Source organism: Chlamydotis macqueenii, chromosome 5, assembly GCF_036417535.1.
Source record: "Chlamydotis macqueenii isolate bChlMac1 chromosome 5, bChlMac1.mat, whole genome shotgun sequence".
Lineage (NCBI taxonomy): Eukaryota > Metazoa > Chordata > Aves > Otidiformes > Otididae > Chlamydotis > Chlamydotis macqueenii.
This window is the reverse complement of record NC_141560.1, coordinates 63,477,603-63,504,222: the sequence shown is the minus strand read 5'-3', so window position 1 is coordinate 63,504,222 and position 26,620 is coordinate 63,477,603. Positions and strand designations below refer to the sequence as shown.

Below are 26,620 nucleotides of genomic sequence, written 5' to 3'. Positions count from 1 at the left end.
ACCTGATGAATGAATTCTGCGTTGGCTGCTAACAGTGGGTGACAGCAGGGCTGGAGAGACCTCCCAGCTGCTCCTCTGGTTTCTGGCAGTAGCCCGGGGCATTGCAGGATGGTGTCTGTACACTGATGCATTTGCTATTCCCATCATGAGACAATCACACTGGGTACAGCTTTGGGTGGAGATGCAACCAGTTTTGGACACTTTACCTCTGTGGAAGAGTAGCTAAAAGTGGAGCAGAGTGTCTCAGCATTTTTGGTAACAAGCCCTAGAAAGTAAAACAGGAAGATAAAATTTGTAGGTTATATGATGTAGCTTCTGACTGTGCTTTGGTTTTCATCTAGCCTTGAATTATTTCAGCTTCCACCAAGAAAGTATTCTTAAATCAAAGAATTCTGTCCAGGAAAGTAGCTCGGAAAGCTCTGTAGTTGGAGTTGATGACCATCTGATTATGCTGAGTAATTTCTGTAGAGACTGGCACTACCAAAAGTCAGGTGTTTAACTGATACTGCACTTTATTTCTTGCTTTTTCTTTACTGCTCTCTCTGCCTTAGTAGTAGATGAACTGTATGAGTTTCCTCTCTCATTGAGTTGACACACAATCCTGTTCTTTTGTGTCCCTAGTGTTATCTTGCTCAGTGTAATTTTCCTGTTTAGCATAGTGTTTAATATAGGTAGCAGTTGCTCAATTGTTAAAAAAACTACCAAAAAAGTTAGGAACCTGATAGATGTCTAACTAGGGAAAAAACTGCAACACTGTAGGGTATTACACGGAAGAATAATCAGGAATTGGTGTGTGTTGTTTGTGCCCAGGTAGAATCACAGAATGGTTTAGGCTGGAAGGGACCTTAAAGATCATCTAGTTCCACCCCTGTGCCCTGGGCAGGGACACCTTCCAGCAGACCAGGTCGTTCAAAGCCCCATCCAGCCTGGCCTGGAACACTTTCAGGGATGAGGCAGCCACCACTGCTCTGGGCAACCTGTGCCAGTGCCTCACCACCCTCACAGTAAAGAATGTCTTCCTTTGTATCTAATCTAAACCTACCCTCTTTCAGTTTAAAGCCATACCCTATTGTCCTATCACTACATGCACTTGCCAGAAGTCCCTCTCCAGCTTTCCTGCAGGCCCCCTTTAGGTACTGGAAGGCCGCTATAAAGTCTCCCCAGAGTCTACTCTCCTCCAGGCTGAACAACCCCAACTCTCTCTGCCTGTCCTTATAGAAGAGGTGCTCCACCCCTCTGATCTCCTCTTCATGGCCCTCCTCTGGACCTGTGTCCTTCTTACGCTGCGGTCTCTAGAGCCGGACGCAGTACTGCAGATGGGGTCTCACGAGAGCGGAGTAGAGGGGCAGAATTACCTCCCTTGACCTGCTGGCCATGCTTCTTTTGGTGCAGCCCAGGATGCAGTTGGCTTTCTGGGCTACAGACGCACATTGCAGGTTCATGTTGAGCGTCTCATCAACCATCACTACCAAGTCCTCCTCAGGGCTGCTTTTGATCCCTTTTCTCCGCAGCCTGTATTTGTGCTTGGGATTGCCTCAACCAATGTGCAGGATCTTGCACTTGGCCTGGTTGCCTTTATGGGGTTTGCATGGGCCCACCTCTCCAGCCTGTCAAGGTCCCTCTAGCTGGCATCCCTCCCTTCCAGCATATTGATGGCACCACACTTGGTGTCATCAGCAAACTTTCTGAGGGTGCACTTTATTCCACTGTCCATGTCACTGATGTTAAACAGCACTGGTGCCAATACTGACCTCTGAGGAACACCACTTGTCACTGGTCTTGACTTTGACATCGAGCTGTTGAACACAATTCTTCGAGCGTGACCATCAAGCCAATTCCTTATTCACTGTGTGGTCCGTCTGTCAAATCCATGTTGCTCCATTTTAGAGAGAAGGGTGTGGTGCAGGACAGTGTCAAGTGCTTTGCACATGTCCCGGTAGATGATGTCAGTTGGTCATCCCTTATCCACCAATGTTGTAATCCTGTTGTAGAAGGCCAACATACTGGTCAGGTATTATTTGCCCTTGGTGAAGCCATGTTGGCTGTCACCAATCACCTCCTTATTTTCCATGTGCCTTAGCATGGTTTCCAGGAGGATCTGCTCCATGATCTTCCCAGGCACAGAGGTGAGACTGACTGGCCTGTAGTTCCCTGGGTCTTGCTTGTTTCCCTTTTTAAAAATGGGAGTTATGTTTCCCTTTTTCCAGTCAGTGGGAGCATCACCAGACTACCATGACTTCTCAAATATGATGGACAACGGCTTGGCAACTTCATCTGCCAGGTTCACTCAGGACCTGCAGATGCATCTCATCAGGTCCCATAGACTTGTGCACTTTCAGGTTCCTTAGATGTTCTCAAACCTACAGTGGGCGGTTCTTCATTCTTTCGGTCCCTGCCTTTGCCTTCTGCAACTTGGGTGATGTGGCTAGAGCATTTGCCAGTGAAAACTGAGGCAGAAAAGTTGTGGAGTACCTCAATCTTCTCTATGTCCTGGGTAATGAGGTCTGCCATTTCCTTCTAGAGAGGGCCCACATTTTCCCTAGTCTTCCTTTATCCCTGACATACCTATAGAAGCTTTTCTTGTTGCCCTTGATGTCCCTGGCCAGATTTAATTCTGTCAGGGCTTTAGCCTGCCTTACGTGATCCCTGGCCACTTGAACAATTTCTCTGTACTCCTTCTAGGCTGTCCTTGCTTCCACCCTCTGTAGGCTTCCTTTTTGTGTTTGAGTTTGTCCAAGGAGCTCTTTGTTTGTCCATGCAGACCTCATGGCCTTTTTGCCTGCTTTCCTCTTTGTTGGGATGCATTGCTCCTGAACTTGGAGGAGGTGATCCTTGAGTACTCCAAGTACTCCACCCTGCCCTCTGAATTACTGTTCCACAGGGGTGGTTGCTCATGGAGTGGTGCCACGTGTCGTTTGGGAAAGTCAGTTTGTAGCCATACAGTTGCCTTGCTGAGAGAACAACTTCAGGATTGCCAAACCTAATTAGTACTAATTTTATTTTGCTTCATCTCTGGTTGTTCTGAGATTACGCTAGCTATGATTATTAAACATTTGCATATGAGAAACACCTTTTTCTTCCTATTTCTGTCTGTAGCATCATTATTAGCCTATGTGCAAATGCTAGCAAATGACTTTCCCCCCTCCTGTTCTAACACAGAGGTATGTACTGTAAAATTAAAAGAGAAACCCCAAAACTTAGTCTGATATTTAGCACAGATTTACGAGATTGGATGGAGGTCATGCCCGTATGTGGTTTCCTGTTTTGTAGGGGTTTTTTTGGCACTTCAGCATTTTCATTCTGTGCGCATGGAGGATCAAGCTTACGTGAGACCACTGGCTGACTCTTGCAGGTTTGTATGAACAAATTCCGGTGTAATACTCGTTAAATCATTAGGTTAACAGCCAGTGTATATAGGTCATATTCCCCCAAGATAAATAATCTTTACCAACTTTAACCGTTTCACGGAAGACCGTGTTATATGAATTAGGAATACCAAACACAGAACAGTAAGCTCAGCCCTTTCTGTCCTTTACTGACAGAATGAAACTTCTACTAAAAGTTAATTACTTTGTAATTACTACTGTTCCCCCTCCCAACCCAGGAGACCTGCTATTTCTTAGTTTGTGCATGGGGCTTGTTTTGGATTTCCACACGTTTCTGATGGCAGGTGCCAGGCTGATGCTTCAGGGCAGGTGTGTTGAGACACCGCAGGGGCGAGCGCTGTGAAGGAGCAGCACGTCCCGCCGCCACAGTTTGCGAAATAGGCGACGCTGTCTGCCCGTGGCACGCTCAAACATGCGCCAGGGAATGACTCGTCAGGCGTCTTCAGGATGGCTCCCAAAGAGCTTGGCTTAGAAACAAACTGGAACCGGTGTGGTGCTAGAACGGGGAGAGGAGAGGAACCAGAAACCTGCCTGCTTGTGCTGGAGCGAGTGGCCGGAATGGGGCTGGACTCCCTGGTTGATTCCAGTGCTGTTCCACAGCAGTGGGACTAATGCACACCGTTTGGAAAGCCAGGGACTGTGTAACAAAATGTGTGGTGATGTGGTTATGTTTTCTGTATACATCCCCCTGCAGTGCGTTACATGTGTGCGTGCCCTGAGTCTTTGTTGTTCGCGAATTGCATTGCTTGTGTGTCTTAAGCATGCATGGAGTCAGATCAGCAACTTGTTTCCCCTTGCTGCTGTGCTTTGATTTTAACTTTTCATCAGACGTTTATAAATACATTTCAAATATGTTACCCATATCTTAGCTTTTTTTCCTAGGGCTATGCCATAAGAAAGAATTCGCTCTTTTGTGAGTCAAACTTTTTGTTAAGCAACTGACTTAATGGGGTTTGAGGTGAAAGCAAAAATGAAAGGCAGTGCCAATGTGTATTAGCAAATCAGAAATTGCAGTATTTTGTAGTTTAATGGCAGCTTAATGGTGGTCATCTGAGCAGATTCATTCATCAGTTCCTAAATTAATACTGATGTGGCTTAATTTTTCTTCTGCACCAGACTGTGTCAGTGTAGTTCCTCTTAAAGATTCTTTGAATGTTTTCTTTGACTTTTCATTAATCTTTAGAGAATGGTTACTGATAAATCTCTGAAGTTTCTCTGCGTATGTTGCATCTGTAACTTTCCAGTGGTGAGCTGTGAGGACAAGTGCAAGCACCCGTTTTGAAGATGAACCGTGACCAGCTTGTTGGAGGGGACACTTGGGTGCCTGCAGTTGCAGTTCTAAAGTGGATAATGCAAGAAACTCCTGCCATAGGAAATAAGGTGGTTGCTGGGCGGGTCTAATCTAGTGGGGATTTTTAAAAGAAATTTATAGTTGGCTTATTTTTTGGCTGACTTGTTAATGTATGTTTGTCCCAATACCACCAACACCTGTGAGTACTTCAAATCTGACAGCAGATGAAAGTCCTGAAGGTGCCACTACGGTATGGGCGGTATGAGCAGCAGCTGCCGAGCAGAGGGATGACTCAAACCAGTGATTCCTGCAGGGAAGAAATTACTTGTATCCTTGCTGTTTTGCAGTAGCCATCTAGCTAGTCAGCATGTGTGTAGCTCTGGGCTAACTAAATAATATGCTTGTTGCCCTTGCATGTTGTAGGAGGATCTAGGGGTCTAGGGTTGTTCATTCTTGCCTGGGGAGAGAAGTAGCGCAAATCTGAAAAAACAGCAACAACTAAGTATAATTAAGTCCAGTGGTTGTTGATAGGCTTGTTCACATTTGTTTGGCACTACAGCAGATTCTCTTCCTCAGCAGAATCTGGCACAAAGACGTATAGAGAAATGTGTGAAAAGCTTTCTGACTTCTAAAATGGAAATGATTTCCTGATGTTTACTAAGAGCCTGTGTTCTTAGTTCTCTCTCCAGCTCATTGCTCAATGCTCGCTTCTCATGGCTGGCACTGCCGCTGCAAGAATTGAAATCTGTGCAGGCAGGGCAGGGACCTTTTTTTTTAAAAAAAACAAAACCAACAAACAAAAAAAAAAACCCAAAAAACAAACCAAAACACCCATTAAAAAAAACCCAAAGAAACAAAAATCCAAACAAAAAGACCTCCACCCAAGAACCAAAATAAGCGAACAAACAAAAAGCCCAGGACCCCCCAAAAGCAAAAGACATCCCCACCCAAAAATGTATTGGGGAATGGGAAGAGAGTGTATGTACAGGATCATGTCAAGATAACTGTAGCTGTAATTACCTGTACTTAGAGAACTGCCTTCTCAGAGCAGTGCATTGCTGTATTTAATTTTTCTCCTGTTGTGTTTGTTTTGTTTTGGTTTTGTTTTTTTTTTTTTTACCCTGCCTAGTAAAAACAAATATTTTGTAATGTCTTATTTGCTTTAACTAGTATATAGTATTATGTGCCAAATTTCTGTAGCTCTGAGCCTATGATGAAGTGTCTGAAAAATTAAAATCTGCCCAGATTGTTCTAAAATACAGTCTGGTGCTTGACATGTGAAGGACTGCCATGTGGAATTCTTCACGTATTTCTGCTAGGCACTGTCCTTTAACCGCAGCATCTTGAGCATATCTTTAGGGATATCAGTACTGCTAGGTAACATTAGGACTTCAAGTTCCTGCTGTTCTGCTCTGAAGAAAAAACACTTTATGCCTGTAAATCAACTTTTTTGGGCAGACGTATTTACCTTATTGATATAACATTAGTTCTGTGGTTGGGGAATACCTTCCACTGCTTGGATTGTCTTATTCTGCCTTGTGGTAAACACGGTAAACACGCAAGGCGCAGCGTCTCCCGCCGTCAGCCCTTAGGGCTCGGATACCTAACGCGGAACGCGTGTGGGCAGGGTGTGTTTGAACAGCTCCTTATTACGCTACAGGTAGGCAGCTCTCCGGTCTGAGAGTCGCTGGCTAATCTGTGTAATTATTTTGAGTATTTAAGTATCTTCGGTTAAGTAGCCAGCTTTGCTGCCTTAATAACATCTTACGCAATTGGGCTCTTCCCACACTTCTTGCCGACTTGAGGCGATGGCACGGTAGAATTTTTAGTGTGTGGAAGAGGGAGGAATGCAAAGGGAGTAGTTGAAAAGGGACTATGTGCAATTAAGAATATTTTCTTTTGGAAGTCAAAAAATATTTTTTTTTTCTTTCTAAATCTGTTGTACATTGCTTTATTTACAGCTTTTTTTTTTTTTTTTTTTTTTTTTTGCATTGAATGGACAATTATGTTCCACTACAGAACTGGTAGCTGTATTAATCTGTGATGCAGTTAAACACAGTCTCTTTTTATTCTTTGTGAAACTTAACTTCTAATTTAAACAGGATTGTAAAGAAAATATTTTAACTTTTGGGCCTTTCATTTATAGTAAAACTAAATTTCAATTTTTTTTTTTTCCTGTTACCCATAGTCTTTTTTTTCATTATTGGGCTCACATATGACTTGCCAAAGAAAAATGTGAAAACTTTGTCATGCTTTGAAACCTGATTTGTGGAATTTGCACAGCTAACAAATGCATGCTTACGGGGTAATATTTTTGATACATGTCACAAAAATAGAAATAACTATTAGACACACATTCCTGTGAAACAATGTATTTCAAGTAGATGTAAATGTCAGTACAATATCCTTTCCTTTGTAGAAGGGGATTCCTTCTTTACTTAACCTCATTATTTCTCCTGTATCAAATGTAACCCATTCAGTAAAAGGTGGGATGAGGCAAAGGGCTGCGGAACACAGACATGAGCCTCTAATAACCTTCCGAAGAATATAAAACCAGCCCTGAATGATCAAAGATCCAGTCAGGTTTCTGGTAAAGGCCAAGAGCGAAAGCCTTAGCAAAGGCCAAGGAGCAAGAAGGAACATTTATATTCATAGTTCCTAGTGTGTTCTCCTAGCTCTGGCAGTCTGAGCTCACTACCTTCCTTAGGTTGGATCTTTTGTGTCTAGTAGCACATTAGAGGTGGTTTTGCTTTGTGGGTTTTTTGTTTGTTTTGGGTTTGGAGTGGTTTTTTGTTTTTTTGTTTGTTTGTTTGTTTGTTTGTTTTTGTTTTTGTTTGTTTTTTGAAAACCACAGACTTCTGACATGGCGAAATCCAGCAGCGGAGCTCCACAGTCAGGTTGTGTTTTATGAAGTAGATTTTGTATTGGTTGTACAAAAAGGTCCTGATCAGAGCTTCTCTGCAACAGGCAATTTTGTTGCATGAGTGCCCAGTGCTTTGAAATGCAATCGCTGGCGGCTGGTGTTGCTGAGCCAGGCAAGAACTCGGGAAAATAGGGTAAATTGAGTTGGAAAGATGGTTTCGTGAAATTTTCTAAGCAGCTCTGAGTACAGCAGAGTAGTACTTGCTGCCAGTACAGAATCAGGGAACTGTAACTTGTTTTCCAAGTCCTTTGTCTGCAGCTAGCACATCAGCCTGTCCTGTCCCTAACAAAAATGTTTTCTTTGGATTGTGTTCCCTGTGTACTTTAACCTTTCTGGTTGTTCCCCTTTGGCCCTTCCTAAGGACATTTTGGGGCCCTTCATTAGGAGCGCCTGTACTCTGTCTCCCACCCAGGGTTACTAACGTCAGGAAACAGAGTGTTACTGGGAGAGGAAGAAGGAAGTAGAATTCAAAATTCCCCCATTTGAAACAAGTTGGGTTTTCTTTTGTTGTTTTGTTTTGTTCCTGTTACTAAACCTAACTTTAAAACCCATTCTTTTTTGTGTGAAGTGTAGTAGGAACAAGCTATGACTCCACTTCAAATTTGCTTCTTTATGATTTTAGTTAGATGTTACAAACGGGAATGAGATAACAAAAAGAGAGAAGTCTGCTTAGATTGACATGGCTCTCGGTGACTGCATGAAAATGGAGGCCTGAGGAGTTCCTCTTCCTTGCTTTACCTCTGAGTTACCATCTTGCAGAAATGGAGGTGAGAGGGAGGGTTTTGCAATGGTGAGCAGTGCAGTACAGGCTGTGTTCCCCAGCAGCATTAACCTGAATGCATGTTTGGCCAGAAATGTTATTTTGAGCTAGGCTGCTTCTGTTCTCTCCTAGCTGACTTCTCTGTGTGTTAGTAAATCTCCTATGTATCCCAAGCATCTTGAGAAGTGGGTGGAGAAAGTGAGTGTACCTGTCTGTGGGTGTTGCTTTTGACAGGAAAAACATAAACAATTTTCATGAGAAATGTTTGCTGAGAATGCAGAGCTTTCCCTAGAAAACATCTAGGAATTGAGTTCTAAGCAATAGTCAATTTTCATAGCATCAAAATTGCATCATCATTAAACTAAAAAAAATGCCAATATTGAAAAATTAGATGTTAATTTCTTGATTGCCTGCAAAAATGTACTTAGCCTTCCAACCTGTGACTGATGGACGGTCTGATTTCATTAGAGCAGGTAATCCTGTGTCATGCATCTCTTGAATGTTCTTTGCAGCAGTTTTTTTAGAGCACTTTGGAAGCAAATTCATTATGAGCTTGTTGTAATAGTCGCACACAGGATAAAGAAATAGCTTATAGGTTTGTTCTGGAAATGATGACTTGACAGTAGCCTCCGGCAGTGGAATTTAGCTATCAATAGTGTGTTAATCCAGTTAAGTAGAGAGCCTTTCATAGGGAAATACGAGTCATATGTTCTAGCGAAATAATTACCTTTAAAGTAATCATGCAATGTGTAAACATTGCCTCGATATTTTTGTGGTTTCTTTTTTTTGACACGATTATGACACAGCAGTAACTCCTTATGGAAGTGGTAGCAAATGCAGTAGCTTTGGCCGCTATTTATTTCAGAACATTCTTATCTAAAGCTGCGTTGCTGCATGGGAGTGCTAACTTTGTCAGCTAGTTTTTGCCTGTTCCTGTTTACTATTTAGAAAATACCAAACGTTATGACAATTGTAATTACACTTGCGTTTATACACCGCTTTTTAAATCATAGCAAGCTTGCATTGAGACACGCTGATGCTTTGGAGAAGTTTATGAAGCCAGTGCTCTGTACTTTACCTGCCTGTTAGCTAAGTGGATGTCCCCAGGGGTCAATTTTCACCATGCAGTTCCCCTGGACACAGCTCAGCTCCCATCCTCTTCCCCTCCTGGGGCTATGGGCAGTGGTTCAACAGTAAAGCAGCAGTTCACATCAGCTGGAAGGAAGAAGATAGCTGGTTGACTGACTGTTAATTCCTGTTGTAACTTCAATTCATAGATGTCAATTCATAGATTTTTAACATACTTTTTTTTTCTATGCTGAACAGTGAAACAAAGAAACTGTGATTTCACTTGTGTCTCATTTGAGTGGGTATACTGGCACCAGTGGGGAATAAGAAATTGCACAACACAGTGAGGTATGTGCTTATTCTCTAGAAAAAAAGCCTGGTTTCGGTAGCTCTCTTGAAGTTGGTAGAGCTGGTAGCAGAGTGCCTTGGTGAGGTTGCCATGCCATTCTTTATTAGAAGATGGTGCTGTAGAGTCCTTAAACCTTCCAGATGTAAAACATTTGACCTTCATCCTTTTGTTTCAGATGTTTGAGGCTGACAGTAAGGTTTTTTTTTTTCTTTTTCCCCCAATGAAACTAATCAACCAAAGTTGAACAGCTCCTCCCCTCGATCTTAGCAGATGAAATCTGCTGATGCATGTTAGGTTGGTTGGTTGGTGTTTCTGATAGCTCACCACGCTGCTTTGACATTTGAAAGATAATGGCAGTGAGTGAGTGCAACTAGTCATCTGCCACAGCTCGTATGGACTGCATGTGAACTGGGACTGAGATCAGGGATATGCAGTTGGTAGGGAGTCTATTTTTGTCATGTTTAATATAATAAAAAAGATTTAAAAATGGCTCTGGCATCTTTGAGAAGCCTTCACACCTATAGTTTTATAAACCATGTAAAGTTGTTTACATCAGGTTTAACTGCAGCAGGTCCATAAATACGCTCTTACTACGCTCTTCTAACTTACAAAGATGTGTGTGATTACTTCTTATTCTATGGAATTGTAACCACCTTTGGGAGAAAACTTGGTAATGATAATGCACTTTATTGCTACAAGATGCTTAATAAGCCCCAAAGCAAACACTGTAATATGACATTGACCATCCTTGGAGAGGATCCTGGTAGCAGAATGTAATGATCTCTAGTTTGGAACGGACTATCTTGCCTTTTATTTCAGAAAACAGTTGCTTGAGATCTCCAAGTGTAGGTAAAGACCTCTTTCTTTGGTACTTCACCAAAGCAGCTTTTGTCTTTAGGTACTTCACTGTACGAAGACTTGATAAGTCATTGGCTTACTTTTTGTAGACTGTAGTGATTTTTATCTTCATATTAAAATTTCTTTCAAGAAATGCAGCTTTTGGGATTTTTTATGTCTGCTGGGTTTTGTGTCTTTCCCGGTTGGTTATTTTTCATTATTTATGTTTGTAAAAAAAATCAATAATCTTGAATCATAGTACACGCTGATTTGCCTAAGGGCATTTGCAGTGTCAGAGCCAGAAAATAATAATTAAAAAAAAAGTCTATAACTATCATCTAGTCTAATTCTGAGACTGGTGAAAATATTCTTATTTATCATTATACCTTAATGGACTCTTTTCCTCATAAGGTTATCTTACGAGCCTCTAAGTCCTTTCTGTTTCAATTTTGATGTAGATCTGATGCTGTTCTTGTTTCTAACTGTTTATTCTCAAGAGGTTATTTTTGTATAAGGCTCCAGGTATTCCAGCATCTTGACGATTACTTGATAATGGATAATTTTGCCACTCATGTCCCGGCAGTACCATTAACTTACATGTTGTTTATAGTGCCTTTTCAAGGCTGGTTGACAGCAGTTCTCCCTGCATAATTATAAACAAATTTATAGGTCTGTCTTGGCAGTGGGATTACTGCCAAAGGATTTCTTTAAGTGTATTGCTCTGCTTGTGATAGTTTTTGCTACCCCATTAATGGATACTATAATTTCTTATTTGTATCTAGTCAATAAAAAGTTGACTCTTTACTGCTGTCAGTCTTAAAATCAAGATTTCACAAGGAAAACAAACAAACAAAAAAACCCCAACAAATTGACTTCAAGGAAATTCATGTTATGCAACAATCAGAAAAATCCCACAGAGCTGATGATAATGATCCTGTCTGATTTCACCTATAATCTTTGTCCAATGTCAGTGACCAAAAAGATCTACAAGAAGTCCTTGAACATAGAAGTAAAATGCAAAGATTTCCCGCATGGATAGAAGCATGTGTGTGGGGGGACTGTTCCTGTTGCAGGTAGGAAACTCGGGACATTGGTGAAACGGAGCAGTAGTGGGCTGCTTTTGGGAGACAGGTTTTTTCTTTCAAGAAGAGATTTTTCTTTTTTTTTCCCCTCCAAGTTTTAACTTACGCAAGTTACACTCACATTTTTAGATTGATCTCTTCCTAAAAGTGTAAAACACGATGTAAAAATCCCAGAAAAGGTAATGAACTTGACTCCAAAGGAAATACTAACTCTACTAGTGAAGGTACTGCGAGGCCAACGTTGGGAGCCTTACTAAAAAGCGATGACATAACGCAGGGCTGGCCTTTGAAAGTTTGTCCTATCAATTTGTGGTATGACAACGTAATCCAAAAATAGTTGGTGGGACTAAGGAAAGCTAACGCTTTGATTTGAGGATATTTTTTTTCCTTGGAAAATTCATATATGCTGGAAACAAAACAAGTCTTAATGCCCCACACCTCCAAGGAAATTACAAATACCTTTTTAGAAGAGATTTGTTAACTAAATCTTTAGCTTTCATCTTTTCAAAGATCAAGAGTTCCCAGTAAACTGTGTAGATTCTTACAATATGTTAGCCTTTAGGGCAGTGTTCATGGTTTGGCCAAAGTTTATGTTACATACGAAATAGTCAGACTTCCCAACGGTTTTATTTATGTGATTTTTTTAGTAGCTGGCATTTCAAAGTGATTTTTAGTTGGCATGGTTTGGAGGTTGAAGCTAGGATATATTCTTGACATAGTATGGTACTTAGATGGATTATGGATTTTATGTGATTTGTATGTCAATTCTCAGTTTAAGTCATATTTAAGAGTGCTTCATAATCTTTATTGGTATTCTATTAAGGCATTTTTAACAGTTCAAATGAAAGGACGGTTGTGTTCTTGAAATAACTACTACTATTATTTTAAAAGTTCAGGAAATGTTTATTGCTCCTCACACTTTGCCAGCAGAGTTTCTTGTAGCGTCTTGTGAAATTCTGTGCAATATTTTCTCTGTACATTGAGAAGAGCGGGTCATGAAAATAGCTTGCCTTTGCTTTTTCTCTTGGAGACGAAAGTTAAAATATAACAGCAGCTGAAGGCACTGAGCAATCGGTGCACTGCAGCCCTGTTTGAGCAGCAGCACTTCTGCAAATGAGGGGAAAGCCCCTGTCTATTTGATCCTTGCTGCTTCTGTGAATATTGTCAACAAGTGTGCGTTTTCCTAACGTGGATATCTGTCTGTCTTGGGAACAGAATGAAGTTTTTAACCATAAATAATGAGCTATGTGCAATTATTAGTGTTCTGGACTCAAAGGGCTTACTTGGATGAAAGGCTCTCATTATTATCCAATTACTATCTAGATCCCATTATTATCTTTTTTCTTTGAACTGCACTACCTGTTTTTAACTTTTTTTTATTCCTCTGACAGCAAAATTGTAACATGATTAAAAAGAATTCCCAGTGCAATCTGGTTACCTTGATTTCCTCCTCTTTAGTGTGGTGGTAGAGGGTCTGATTTTTAGTATTAGATACCAGGCAAGAACCGCTTTACAAATGAGATCAGCATTTGTTTAGTGAGAAGAATAAATGGAAAAAAAAAAACCCACCCTACATTTTAATGCTGGGGTATACTGCGTTATGTTTTTGCGTGTAATGTTACTTTAAAAATCTTTGCAAAGCAGAGCTTGCAGAAATGCTGGAGTTCTTTGCTGCAGTCGCATTCCTGTTGCAGCATGTTGTCAGGGTCTGATGTGACATCAATCTGGATGTAATAGATACACAGTTAAGCAGTTTATTTTAGGATCTGAAACTCTTCTAAGAATAAACAGGCTCTCCTTTCAACAGGAAAGGACAAATAAATTAAAATGAGATACCCGGGAAAGAAAAATAAGAAGACAGCAGAGAGGGAAAAGTAGCTAGGGAGAACAGAAAAGGGAAAAACCAGCAAATTGGTACTGGTGGGGTTAAGGCTGGGGTGAAACCCGTGAAGGGAGCGTTGTATATGGATTCTTTCAGCGAACTGCAGGGCAGTGGGAAGCAGGTGATGTGACATACTGGAAAGCTGAAGTCTTACAGTCTAGCCTACCAAAATAGACTTGTGTAGTTTTCCTCGCTAGCAGTCTGTAGGTTTAATTCAGTGGGGAGGAAATAGATAACTTTAAAATTTTCTAATGTAATTTCTTAGTTTTTTCAGAGCCTTGACAGATTATTTTCCGTAGTGGCCCAAGCTTAGGCTCTTCAGTATTTCCCCATGGTTATGTTAGTGGGATCGCTAAACCATGGGTGAGGATGTGACTTGTTCTGGTGGTGTCATATTTACACCAGGGGTCTAATGATAGAAGTTTGTATGGGAAAAACTCACCAGGTCAGCCAGTCAGTTCACTTGCGAGTGCATCATAAATCACTACAGCAGTATACAAATTAAAGTCAAGGTTGTTGATCGTCGATGCGTACTCTGTGTTGGGTGTATTTTTCGGCATTGTTGTATGGAAGCAACAGATCCCCAAAAAACATTATGCGAGACATATATCTGTTGGGTACGAATCTAGCAGTAGATTTAGAACCTAGAAGGGTTTAAAAATATTTTATTCACCAGAAGTCTCTACTAGTGTAAGCTTGAGAAAGCAGATTCAATGTCATGTATGTTAATCCACCTGCCCCAGCTGCTGCTCTGTAGGTTTTCTGTCATAAATTTCTTGTAATGTTTCTATTCTTTTTTTTTTTTTATTTAACAGCTGACATAGCTGTTAAGCAACCATATGATACTTTATATAGGGGAATATCCAAAGTGAAATGAATTCTGGTGTTTATTTACTGAACAGGACATGAATCTCCTGTGTGGAGCTGTGCCATCAGTACTTGACTTTTTGCTAGACTCTACTTTTTTTTTTTTTATTGTATATGCTTTGGATATTTGAATTTCAAGTGATCAAATGTCACTATTAATCTGATAAAGTTATTTTTAAATGTTAAGTTTTCCTACAATTCTTTTGCTTGTTTCTGTTTTAAAATAAAACAACTTTAACGAACTTACTGTCTCTGTCTATCCTTATGTCATGTTGCCAGTGTTTGAGTCTTGGTTTGACTATGTTTTTATAATCCAGTATTACTGCATACATTTTCTGTGATGAAAATGCTGACATTTTTCTAAAATGACAAATTCTTTTTTTTTCCTTCTGACAAATTTTTAATTGAGGGTGGGATTGTGTCGCTGCAACAGCTTTCAGTCTACAGGTGAGGATAATAGACCGTGAAAGCCTTACTCCAGTACTGTGTAGAGCACTGTTAGGAAGGTAAATAAGATAAACATACTAGTTTGTGTGATACGGAATTATCTGGAAGTCTGAGAGAAATAAATGACATGACATCACTCTGCCTGTTGAGGAATATTTTTGTTGATTTTTTTGGTGAGCTTTCTGTAATTGAAACAATGCAATTTTAAGTAAAAATCTCAGTGTGAGATTTTCACCACAGAATTTCACCACATTATCACTGTGTGCATCAGCAGTAAAATAAAGTAAATCTTTTCATGATGGACAAGGATGTGAGCAGGTGATACCTTCTCAGGTATCTATGTAGTGTGTTCATTTCCAGTGCAGTAGGCCTACCTGAAGAACTGTTGTGCAACAGATGTGTGTTAGAAAATGATTTCAAGTAGTTTCATAGTTTACCAGACTCTTGGGACTGAGCTGCTGACCTGCAGCAGGCAGGCGTGTTGTTGCCCTGTGGTGGAGGGCAAACGATTTTGCGAGCGTTGCTGCAGAATGAAAGCAATTTTCCTTTGTGTCTTCAGGGTGGATTTTCCTTTGTTCTTGTTTGGGTTTTGGTTTTTTTTTTTTATAGCTAGTTAATGTAAAGTAATATATTCTGATTCACATGGTTCTTGACATAACAGCCATATCCTTGTATTCTTTGGTATTTTATCTGAACTATGCTAAAGCAAGAATCCATTTAAATATAAATAAATAAATGAGACATTCGTGCTAATCAGCAATATCAGAAACTGATATCTTTTTCCGTTGCCCTGTGTCTGGTGGGACCTCTTGGTCTTCACAGCAGGATCGGGCAGCTTGCTTCTTTAGGACCACCGTGACTTTGTACCCTCAGCCTAGTTGTAGGAGTGTTGTCATCAGGGATGAAAGCGCAAGAAGCCTTCACACAAAACTGACTTGCAAGGCCTTGCTATTCTTGACAGGGATGCTACAAGGAAATACTGCCAGGCTTGTTACTCTTTTGTAGAGACTCCCTCTCTGTTCTTCAGCTGGTGTGTTTGGGTACTGCAAATCCATGCAGACCCTTATAAAGTTAGAGGTTGATATTCCCACAAAATCAGCAATAACAAAGGAAAGGATAGGAGGAATTAAGATCTGGCATCTCTGATTTGTGAGGCCTTGAAATTTCCCACATGGTGCTGTTCTCATTTTTCTCTTAGACTTGTTCAGAGCTGGAAATGATTGCTGGTGTTTGATCCTCTCCTCAAGTGGAGGCCGGTTGGTGGTTACCACCTGCCTCACTGCTTGGTCTTCCACAGTGACCTGTGCTTGCCCTAACTTCTATCTCTGTTCCAAGCAAGATAATTTCAAGCTAGATTTTCTTCAGAAATAATCTGGACAATTCACCAGCTCAGCTTGGGTTTTTGTTTTGGCACAAGATTTTGGATGTTTTCATCCAAGGAGAGGAGAAAAAAACCCAAAAGTAATTGTAGCGTATAGGGAGGCATGTCAGGAACAACACACTGTGCGACAGAGACCATCTCATTAAGTTAGGTGCGTAGGCTGTTACTGTAGCTCAAGAAGTTAATATGACTGCTTGCAAAACTGCAGGACAAAGAGTGTCGAGGTCTTTCCAGTAAGAGACATGCAGAACAAGAATTTAGACATCTGTGTGCATGTGTGTGTATGCATATATACACATATATAGCTATAATCCGCTGTGTTCTGGGGCAGGATCTGAGAGGCTGCGGACACAACTGTGTACTCGGTAGGAAGGCAGGAGATGAGGAAACTCCTCCGTGTGAGAAGAAGGGAGTTACTTGTCGCGGGTGCCTTCAGTGTGCCAGCTGAACCGCGCACTGTATTCAGCCCCTTGATGTTGTTGACATAAGCGGAGCGCGGTGTTTAGGCAGGGCACGCTCCTCGCTGCGGGTGAGGATAGGGGCCATGTCTGTGCATCTTTTGTAACCTTCAACTCTTTCAAGAATAAAGCGCTGCAAGGTGGTTTCACAGTTCAGAGTTAAGCATACAAGTGCAGGTACACAAGGATATTGTCAAAATTCAGTTATCGGTAAGTAACCTTGTTTGATGCTTTGAATATTGACACTTTGCTATCCAAAATGTAAATAAACTATATTAAATCACAGACTTTATTTACCAGTAAAGCAACTGAAGAGTTCCTCTGTACACAATTTTCTTCATTATCTTGCTACATCAATATCTACTTTGCTTAATTTTCATGTAATTCAAAAACTGCTTAGCATAATCAAGTACATAAATAAATAACTTGGTAAGTTGCAGTCTTTCTGAGGAAAAACAATGATGAAAAGGCAGAAGCAGAGCATCTTCTGGTTTTAATAAACTCAACATCTCATTTCACTAGAGTTAGGGAAGAAGTGGAAAAGAATCTGTTTAAATCACTTCGTATTTTATTATTCTCAGCTGAAAAACATCAAAAAGGAATAACTTTATTATCTTTAGTACTTCTAAGTGATAAGAGAAGGTGTACTAGGTTAAAATCTGTGATTACTCTTTCAAAACAAAATTCTTTTTCAGTATGAGGAAAAAGTGCTAGGATAGTTTGCTTGTAATTTTGTTTTATTTGATGAAATGACCTAAGATTTATTTATTTGTCTGTCTTGATGTCCGGTTGTCTTTTTTCCTCCTCCTTCGTTGTGAACCCTGTGTTCAAATTAACTCTTTTTGCAGTGATTGCTTCTTTTTGTAAGTAATTACATATTTGGGCTACCCTCTCTAAAAGGTTTTAAAATCCTATCTCCTTCTCGAGGTCAGAGCAGAGTTCAACGTTAAGCCGGCAGCTGCATGTCAGTCTTGTTTATTAGATAAAACAGTGGAAGGCTGTGGTGTTAAGTTGGTCTTCTCTAGCTGTTAAATGCTGCATAGTTCTATGAAAAAAAAATTATTCTGCTAAAATTTAAGTTTTTTCTACTAGGAAATGAGAATTCGTTTTGTGCGGCACTGTGGACATCACCACAGCAATCCTGCGGCAGTAGAAGTTTGCAGGAGATGCGGTGACTCATTTCCTCCTGTCTTGGCTGTCACTTGCCACACGAGGGTCTGGTAGTCCCCCGAACTCCTTCAAAGGAGAGGTGAAATTATGAATGAGGGGATAACTTCCCGTATCTTCTTGAACATATTTGTTCTCCCTGTGTTTTGTGATATATGGTGACATAGCCCTAAATTGCAAAGCGGTATTTTTTATTCTTTTGTGCCACCTCAAAGACACAAGTGCCCTATCCAGCTTAACTAACGTTTCTAGAGTCTCCTTCTGAGTGCTTACGTTTTTGCTTTTAGTTTAAATCCTCTTACCTTCTTAGAGTTTAAAAAACAAGACAAAACAACAAAAAAATCAGAATTTGCTGGTTGTGTACTTCCTAATGCCTAATTGTAGCAAAGTTAAAAAAACACTAGAAAACTGTACAAGAAGAGCCAGGATTGTGAATGTAAATCTGTAATCAGTTCTGCATTATAGATTTACAGCAACAATCCTTTCAAAGGACAGAGAGGAAGGCTCCTTGTCTGGCAGAGTGTGTACCATACTTGCATTTCAAAGACAAAATATACGTTAATGCGCGAAACTAGCAGTCTGTATTCTGACATCTCAGTGGGTTTAAAAGCAAGAGATAATTCAACTGCAGAAGTGTTCTTAAAAAATGCACTCAAGTGAGCATCATATCTGTAATACAACTTTTGTAAATACTTCTATAAATTTTATTTACTTAATTCTTATTCTAGCAAGTTGACATTATGAATAAAAATTATTCTGACCGTGAAGAAGATTGTAGACACTTTTTAGTTTGGATCAAGGGATTTGCTTCAGTAGCTGTTATCTTTGTGCAACGATAGTGGTTTTATAGTGTGAGGCACTGAGAGCTATGTATGTTATCAGATCCATGGTCTGTGCATTCTTGTATTTTGTCACTGGGGGCAAAACCTACCATAGCAGAAGGTTGCACTGCAGGGTCTTCTCATGCAAGTTTCTTCCAGCTCTATACAGTTGTTGGTTGTTTTTATTGTACGTTGCTATGAACCTTACTGTTTAATCTTGAACCGTTGTGGATATTTTTTCTTTAAATCCATTCATAAATACTCTTAGTATTTTTTACCTCAACGATGGCCCATGGTTCAAAGACTAATTGTATTCTGGCTTTAAAAAAAATACTTTTATATTTATTTCCATTTCAAAGGGGGTGGGGAATTCCTTGGTCTTCTATAGTGAGGTAGGACATTAGAAACACCTGACTGCTTCTCTTCCATTATTTTATGTATAATTTGAGTAATGTTACTGATCATTCATTCTTCTCTGAAACTTTATAGTTCTGACCAGGATTTCTCCTTGTACCTAAGTCTCTTCAAGTCTTTAATTTATATTGTCCTTCTCTGCGTCTTTTCTATTTGATGTATCCTTTTTCAGATGGGGGTGACCAAAACTGAACACAGAATTCAAAAGTGAACACACACTATTCAAGGTGAGGGAATATCACTAGTTTTATTTAAGGCATAATAATTTTGATATGTCTTTGTCCTTTAAAAATAAATACTGATGTCTTGATTATTTTTGCTCCTAATTGTAAGACATTTTTCTCAAGTAATCTGTAAAGTTGTCTAGATTTTTTTTTTTTGTTGGCAAGTTGGTTAATGTATAACCTATTAATTCTTATGGGTAATTAGTTAATGACTGAATAATGTACGTTAATTTTCACTGTGGTTTACTATACAACACATAAGTTCTACTGCCTGTCATTGTGTTGATCTAATTGCATCTTTGAAATTCCTTCTGAAGTCCATCACAGATGTACTAGAGAACCAAGTGTTCTTTATATCCTTCATCATCCACAAATTTTGTCATTACGGTTCATTCCCATTGTGTCCTTCAGATTATTGAAGTGTACTTGCCTGTGGATTTTTTTCTGATTACTGCCACCTTGATTTGGATCCCTCTAGCCTAGAATCTTTTCTATGTTCTTGCAGATCTCTTAAAAAGGTTTGCACTCCTCCACATTCATAATAAAGATTTATAGTTGAAGAAAATGAATTGTACGTGAGAATAGTCATTAGAATGCTCATGATCATCTCCCATTAACTTCACTTCTCTTAGGTCTCGTTTCTCTAGAAGACTCACAACCCTCATCTGCTTATTCCTTTCATAAACTCAATGCTTGCATTATGCTAGTGACGGTAGTGGGCAGGGAGGGAGTGTTATGTTTGTAATCTCTTTTGACTTTAACTCTTGCGAATTGGATTAGTTTACATGACTTCTCTTGATCCATTGGATGACTTTGAACAGGTCGTTAATAAAAAAGGATAAACATCCTACCCTTTTGATGACTTCTTTGCCTTAGTAATCGTTATAATGATGACAGTATCTTGTATCCTGATCAGGTGAAATACTGGGCATTGTTGCAGCGAAACAGTGGTAAATGAGGGCAGTAATGTTTGGCTTAGAAGAGAAGAGTATGTGTTTTGTGTTGCCTGCTCATATTAGAAATGCTGGCTGCATTTACCTTCAACTGTGTGAATATGCAGAAGCCGAAAATCGTGGAGAGACAGTATTAAAATTCTTACTTAGTGTGTTTAAAATTGCAAAGTCAAAATGACTTGATAAGGCTTATATGCCTATTTGTGAGGACTTTTACTGCAAAACCTTTAATGAAAAGGTAACACTGCCAAGGATGTACCAGCATTCCCAATGTCCAGCATCCTTGGAGTTGGCAGTAGCAGCTGGGGAGAGGAAGTAGCTCTGTGTTCCTCATATGGCAGTTACCTTCAGCTTCTGGCATGGACGTTGGTAGAGATGGTGGCTAAAGGTTTTGGTTTTGGAGAGAAATGCCATGGATGTGTTGAAAGGAGTGGGAGACATGAGGGGAGGAAGGCTATTTATATATTCTTCTCTCATCTGGAGAGTGGCAACCTGGTGGTCAATAAATAAAACAATGACATGTGGGAGACAGTAGATACATTGACCCTTTCATACTGCCAGAAGATAAATAGAAATAAAAATTACTCAGTCTTTAATCTCGTTTCCTTGATCTGTGAGTGGAGTACATATAATTGTTATAGGACCTTCAGTGGGAACATACCTGAGAAATTAGTCATGCATTCAGCAGAATTTTTCGTAAGGCCAGCAGTTCCAGGAAGCTGCTGTTTTTATTGTTTTACGCTGTTCTTCAGTTGTTGTTTATTATGTACATTAACTGTTGACTTTTAGCTTTTTTATTTAACTTTTATTCTAAATTGTATTTCTGTCTGAAGACTTCTAGGTAGCGATCACTTGAAATTACTTCTTACAATTTTTGTCATAATTTATTTTTTTAATAGGACTAATTTTTGCTCTTTATTCTTTGTTCCCCCAGGGTAAAGGTTGGAAGCATTTTTCTGTTACTATGCTAAGGTTTTGATTTTTGTGTAGTTTTTGCTTGTATGTTTGGTTTTTAAACATCCCTCAAGGAATTATTTCACTTTTCTTCAAATGTGCTTATTTTCTTGCTTCATTCTAAGCTGGCTAACATGCTGAAGCTAAATTATTTTATGAAGTGTTCTGGTCTTTAAGCAAGTTAACAGAACAAATTGTGGTAATACCGCATTTCAAATTCTAAGTGAAGTTTTCTGTTAATGTATGTTTAAGTAACATTAATAAGAAATTAGTGTTTAATTAACATTGATAAGAAGGAAACATACTCTCTCTGTACAGTGCTGCTTTTAATTTCATTTAAATACATTTAAGTAAGATTTGGTATCCTTAAGAAGTTTAGAAAATTCTCATGTTCTCCTTGGATGTCTTGGTATGGGATAACAGATGCTGTTGACAAGTGAGGCCTGCAGTAGCTTCTGGTGAACTGAGCATCTTGTCATCTGCAGTCGATACCAAGCAGTAGTGTGTGTGGTGTTTTGAGCGAGAGAAGTCCTGCGTTACAGTCTTTTTTGAGTAATCTGATGTTAAAGTGACTGTGCTGGGACATCTGGAGTTCCTACCACTTAATTTAATGTCTATGGTTGTAGTTAGGAAAGGGAATATCTTCCTTTAAATTGTATGTAAAAATGTTTCTTACATGAAAAAAGAGCTGTGGATCATCTTAAAAAACCAACAATTGTAGAATGACTCCCTCCTCTTTAACCTTTTCCTCCCCAATTGTCCAAATAGATTTTTAACTGGGAGTTTGAAAGGAGGAGAGAGTTGAAAAAGGAGCTTTTGAATATACCATTAACGAACTGTTTTCTTTCATCAAAAATATTTGAGATGGTTAAAACCAATCTAAACGTAATCAAACCCAATGTAAGTTCTCTCGTAGCTTTGTCTGCTCTGGGGGAGTTGCTCCATTTTGAGGACCAGCATGAGGCCATGGTAGGAGACTTTTACTGGTATCACAGAACTACCTGGTACCCATGAAATAACAGATTACTATATTGTGAAATATAGTAAATGTTCTTTTTTTGGTCATCGTATCTACCCTTATCCTTCTTTTATTTGCAATCCTATCCCTCAAAAGAGATGAGCGACAGACTGACTGACTGTGGCTATTTTTATACGGTGCGCATATTAACCATTGAGTAAATGTAAGAGGTTTTAAAGAGCTTATTTTAGCAGAAGCATTTGTTAAAGCCCCTATATCCATAGGCTGTGTGTATATTCATTGACTATTCAGGGCTGTAACATAATACAACAAAAGGAAGCATATTTTAGCGGAGATCTGTAACAACCGTACGCAGGCTGGCACCCAGCCAGCGGCTGAAGGCAGACGTTTCTTACGGCTATTTCTAGATAGGTTAAATTTGTTTCTCGGATAACGAAACTAGCTAATACTTACCGCAGTCTCCGTGATCCCACATTACAAAAATACATTATGTTTGATCCCTAGAAGTTTATTGTAATCAAATCTTTGAAGGCAGTGGAAAACTAAGCCTCTCCAGTTTCACTGCCAGTGTGACAAGATTTATCCCTCACATAATCGTATCCGAAACAGTTTGTGACAAGGATGGGAAGAACTAAAGCGCTGGCATGAATGGAAAGTGCATTTATATTTGACAGAATATCCTGTCCCATAGACTTTCTTATCTGTGGAAAGTGTCGGATTTTCCCCATAGGGGAAGCCCAGGTGGTTTCACTGGTCAGGGACAGGGCAGTGTTAGGATTCTTCCCTGGCAGTGAACGTGTGTGCTTGGAGCACATCTGCGTACAGCTTCTGCCACCTACTCCTTGTGAAACGGGATGGAGATACTTCAGCTCTTGGGCTACTGTGTAGCTACAAACCAGCTTCTCTGTCCCAATGTAGCATGAAAATAGGAACTTGTTCCCAATCCAGTATATTTGGGTGAATTAAACAATATTTTGATGAAGGTGAGCGTCAGAGAAGATAAATGAGATCGGTAGGAATTTACTAGGGTCAGAGATTCCATTTTCTATGTGGAATGTCAATATGATACACCAGCATGTGCTGACGTGTAAGATTTTTAAGCTTTTCCACAGATGAGAATTCAGGATTTTCCCCACCAGTGTGTTACTTGGTTAGTTGAATGCTGCTGTTCTGCCCAGCTGCAATGGGAATTACTGGTAGTTTTAACCACCTTCCTACTATTTTGTGGTGTTTTAAGCTAACAACAGATTGTTTTAAAAGCAAATCACTTTATAGTGTGATGCTTTAAATAATACTTTACGTCTCCAGGCCTCTCTCTTTTAGCATGCAGATATATTTTAATTCTTTTTCTTTTTTTTTTTTTTTTTTTGATAGCTTGAACGAACTGGGAGGGAGGGTTTAGAAGGAACAAGTGCAATTAAAATCTTGTGAAATACTTGAGTTTTGTTCCACGTGAACAGAAATGTTAAAAGCCCCTTTAGCAGCTGTGTCAATACCAATTTTTCTGGTTCTTGAGTTCAGAAATAAATTAAAATCTTGTTGGTTAAATAATTCATGTTTGTTTTAGGTGAAAAATAAGACCTAGTTTCTTCAGCAAGTGCAATGGTTTGATTGAAGTGATTTAAAAATTGATCACACTGAACTGATTCGAGTGCATTAAGGGTTTGCAGTTATGTAATTAAATTGATATTTTAAATAGCTTTGAATGTACTTTCAGTTGGGAAGTGTGCAAGTGTATTTTCAGAGAAAATTTTTTGTTTATTTTTGAGATAAATGACTGTATTGTGTTTAGAGCGTAGTTATAGGCATATGACATTGAGTGGACGACTCATTTGGGAAATACTGGAGGAAAAGCAAAAATGTTGAATCAATGACATTCTGTTTTTCAGGCACATCAATTATTTTGATGTACATAGCAAACTGATACTTGTAGGAAAAAAAACATCTCAGAGCTGTAAAATTTTATCAGTGATTGTCTAGATAAAGAAAAATGCCATTTCTGATGTTACGATTTTATTGAAATAATTAGCCTATGTTTTCAAATAATGGATTTCTGGGGGTTTTTTTTTTGTTTTTTTTTTTGTCATGTTGGATTGTTGAATTACCTTTTTTCCCTAAGGAAAAAATTCAGTAACCATGTTTGATTTGCAGAGCACCAGAGATCATACTGGGATTGCCGTTTTGTGAAGCCATAGACATGTGGTCGTTAGGGTGTGTGATTGCAGAGCTGTTTCTTGGATGGCCACTGTACCCAGGAGCACTGGAATATGACCAGGTAGTAGAATAAATTTCACAAGCGTATGCACACTCTCTACAACTTAAGAATTTCAGATCATTAAATCCAGATTTCCAATGCTAATAACATCCCCTATTAAGTAGTATTTCTTCAAGTCTGTTCGATGCTTTTAATTTAGTCTTGTTGATTGTCCTAGAAACATATAAATCCTGTTTCTAGATCAAACTGTATATTGTGCTGCTTTTCTGAATGAAAGTTAAATTTGTCCTTTTCTCCCCCCCCTCCCCCCCCCCCCCCCCCCCATCTTGCAAAATAAATGTTAGTATTGAAGTTGCTTTTTCTGATGGAAGCCAAAGTTTACGGCCATCATTGCACTGTGATCTCTCTTTCACTTGCCATGAACGAGGGTGACTCTGGAATGTATATTCAGATATCAGGATTAGTTGCCTTTGGAATACTTCCTGATGCTTTCTGGAAATCCAGCATAGCTCAAAGATTTGAGAGCCTGTACTTCATGAGAAATAAGAATCAACTGTTGCAGTAATGCTTGTGTATATGCAATGGTAAAGCTTGAAGCTGTTGAAGCTGTGCCTTTGCTTTCTTGGAGTTTTTTGCTACTGACACCATTGGCATTAGTGAGCTGACTTAAAAAAGTTGTTTCTGATGAAAGATGTAGAACATTTTCTGTCTAAAGCACTTAAGAGAGAGAAGTCTTTAATTTTCTAGTGTAATGTTGAAATTTGGAAGGAAATGTAATCAGCATTCTGACAATCCCCACCTGGTTTTGAACTTTGAAAGTGAAGAAGTCTCCTAAAAATGCCAGATGTAACAGCACTGGCTTGTTACTAGCTTCTACATCTTTGATTCAACGTGCAGTTTAGGGGCGGTTCCTCCAGCACCTTGTTTAGGTTATTCAAGTCCTGATCTTCATACAGTGGGCTTTTGGCTCCTTGTGCTGACACATCAGACCTACTTTTCTAAAAAAATCCTTTTGTTAAAAACACTGTCAGGGGATATATTGATTTTTGTGTTGTTTTTGGTAACATTTAATGTTTCAGTTTCCTTCATTTACACAAAATTCAGTGTTTCAATGCAGGAAGTAAGCCGTGAGTGGAACATGGGCTGAGGCCTTGATGCATTTAGAGAGGTGCAGCAGGGTATTGCTGTTAAAATGGAGAACGGAAGAGGAAACAACTAACAACCATATGATTCATTATGTTATTTAAGGAAAAAGTGAAGACATCTGTTTTTGGAAAGAATCTGTAATATTATCTCAAAAATTTCCAAGAAGTGGGCAAATTTATTCCCCTCTTATTTTGAAAGAAACTGCAAAAGAAGATCAGGACTTTAAAAAAAAAAAAGCCAAAATACGTCATTTCCAGAATTACTTTCACTTTTGACCCCATACTGCTGTTAAGTAGCTGTTAAAAGGGATGCTGCTGTGTGTGAGGAAGGAGCTGTAAGCCCAGTTCATGGTCTTCTGGTCATGATCTCAGTAGGCAGATGCTGCTTCTAGATGTGGAATGTGGCTTTGAATCACATCTTCAGTCCCTTACGATGCCGTAGGGATTTGAATGGTGGAGAATGCTGCCCATGTCCCAATTCATTCCTCAAATTAACTTGTGCTTTGTCCTGATGGCAGCAGCCCAGACTGTTAATTAACGTGTGCCAACAGGCTTACATAGCTGTGAGCCTCTGACTTTTGTACCGAGAGCAGTAACAGTGTGAATCAGTCTCATGATTATGAGGATGTTTTTTCAGAATAATACGGAGTCCCATTTGACGAGAAAGGACCTTCTTTCCCCATCTCATCGTGTATGAAACCCAGGCAGATGAAGGCGGTTTAGTACAGTGGCAGGGTGCCTGCCTTCATAGTGCTTGTTGGCTCATCTTTTCTCAGTTTTAGAGAGCCAAGTCCTTACGACAGCATATTCCTGTCAGTTGTTCCTTGCCTTTGTAAGCCCAGGGCCAACATGGCGTGACCTGTAGATACTGCCAGACACTGCAAGTAAACATTGTCACCAGTGAGAGCCACTTTCCAAGCTGCTGTACTTCATCCAAAGGACTACATGGATTAGGGATTAATCTTGATGCTTGTAAGATTTTCTGTTTGCTTTACAAGCGAATACTGAGTTTAAAAG

The 26,620-nt window shown here is 39.5% G+C and overlaps 1 protein-coding gene across 2 annotated transcripts in view; it reads left to right on the top strand.

Moving 5' to 3' along the window:
- The window catches only part of HIPK3 (homeodomain interacting protein kinase 3), a 76,668-nt gene that overhangs the window by 27,041 nt on the left and 23,007 nt on the right, over nucleotides 1–26,620 (top strand). For both annotated transcript variants that reach the window (XM_086748238.1, XM_086748239.1), the window contains exon 3: nucleotides 24,395–24,518. In XM_086748238.1, coding sequence (XP_086604364.1) covers nucleotides 24,395–24,518 — 124 coding nt within the window. The remainder of the gene's footprint in view (nucleotides 1–24,394; nucleotides 24,519–26,620) is intronic.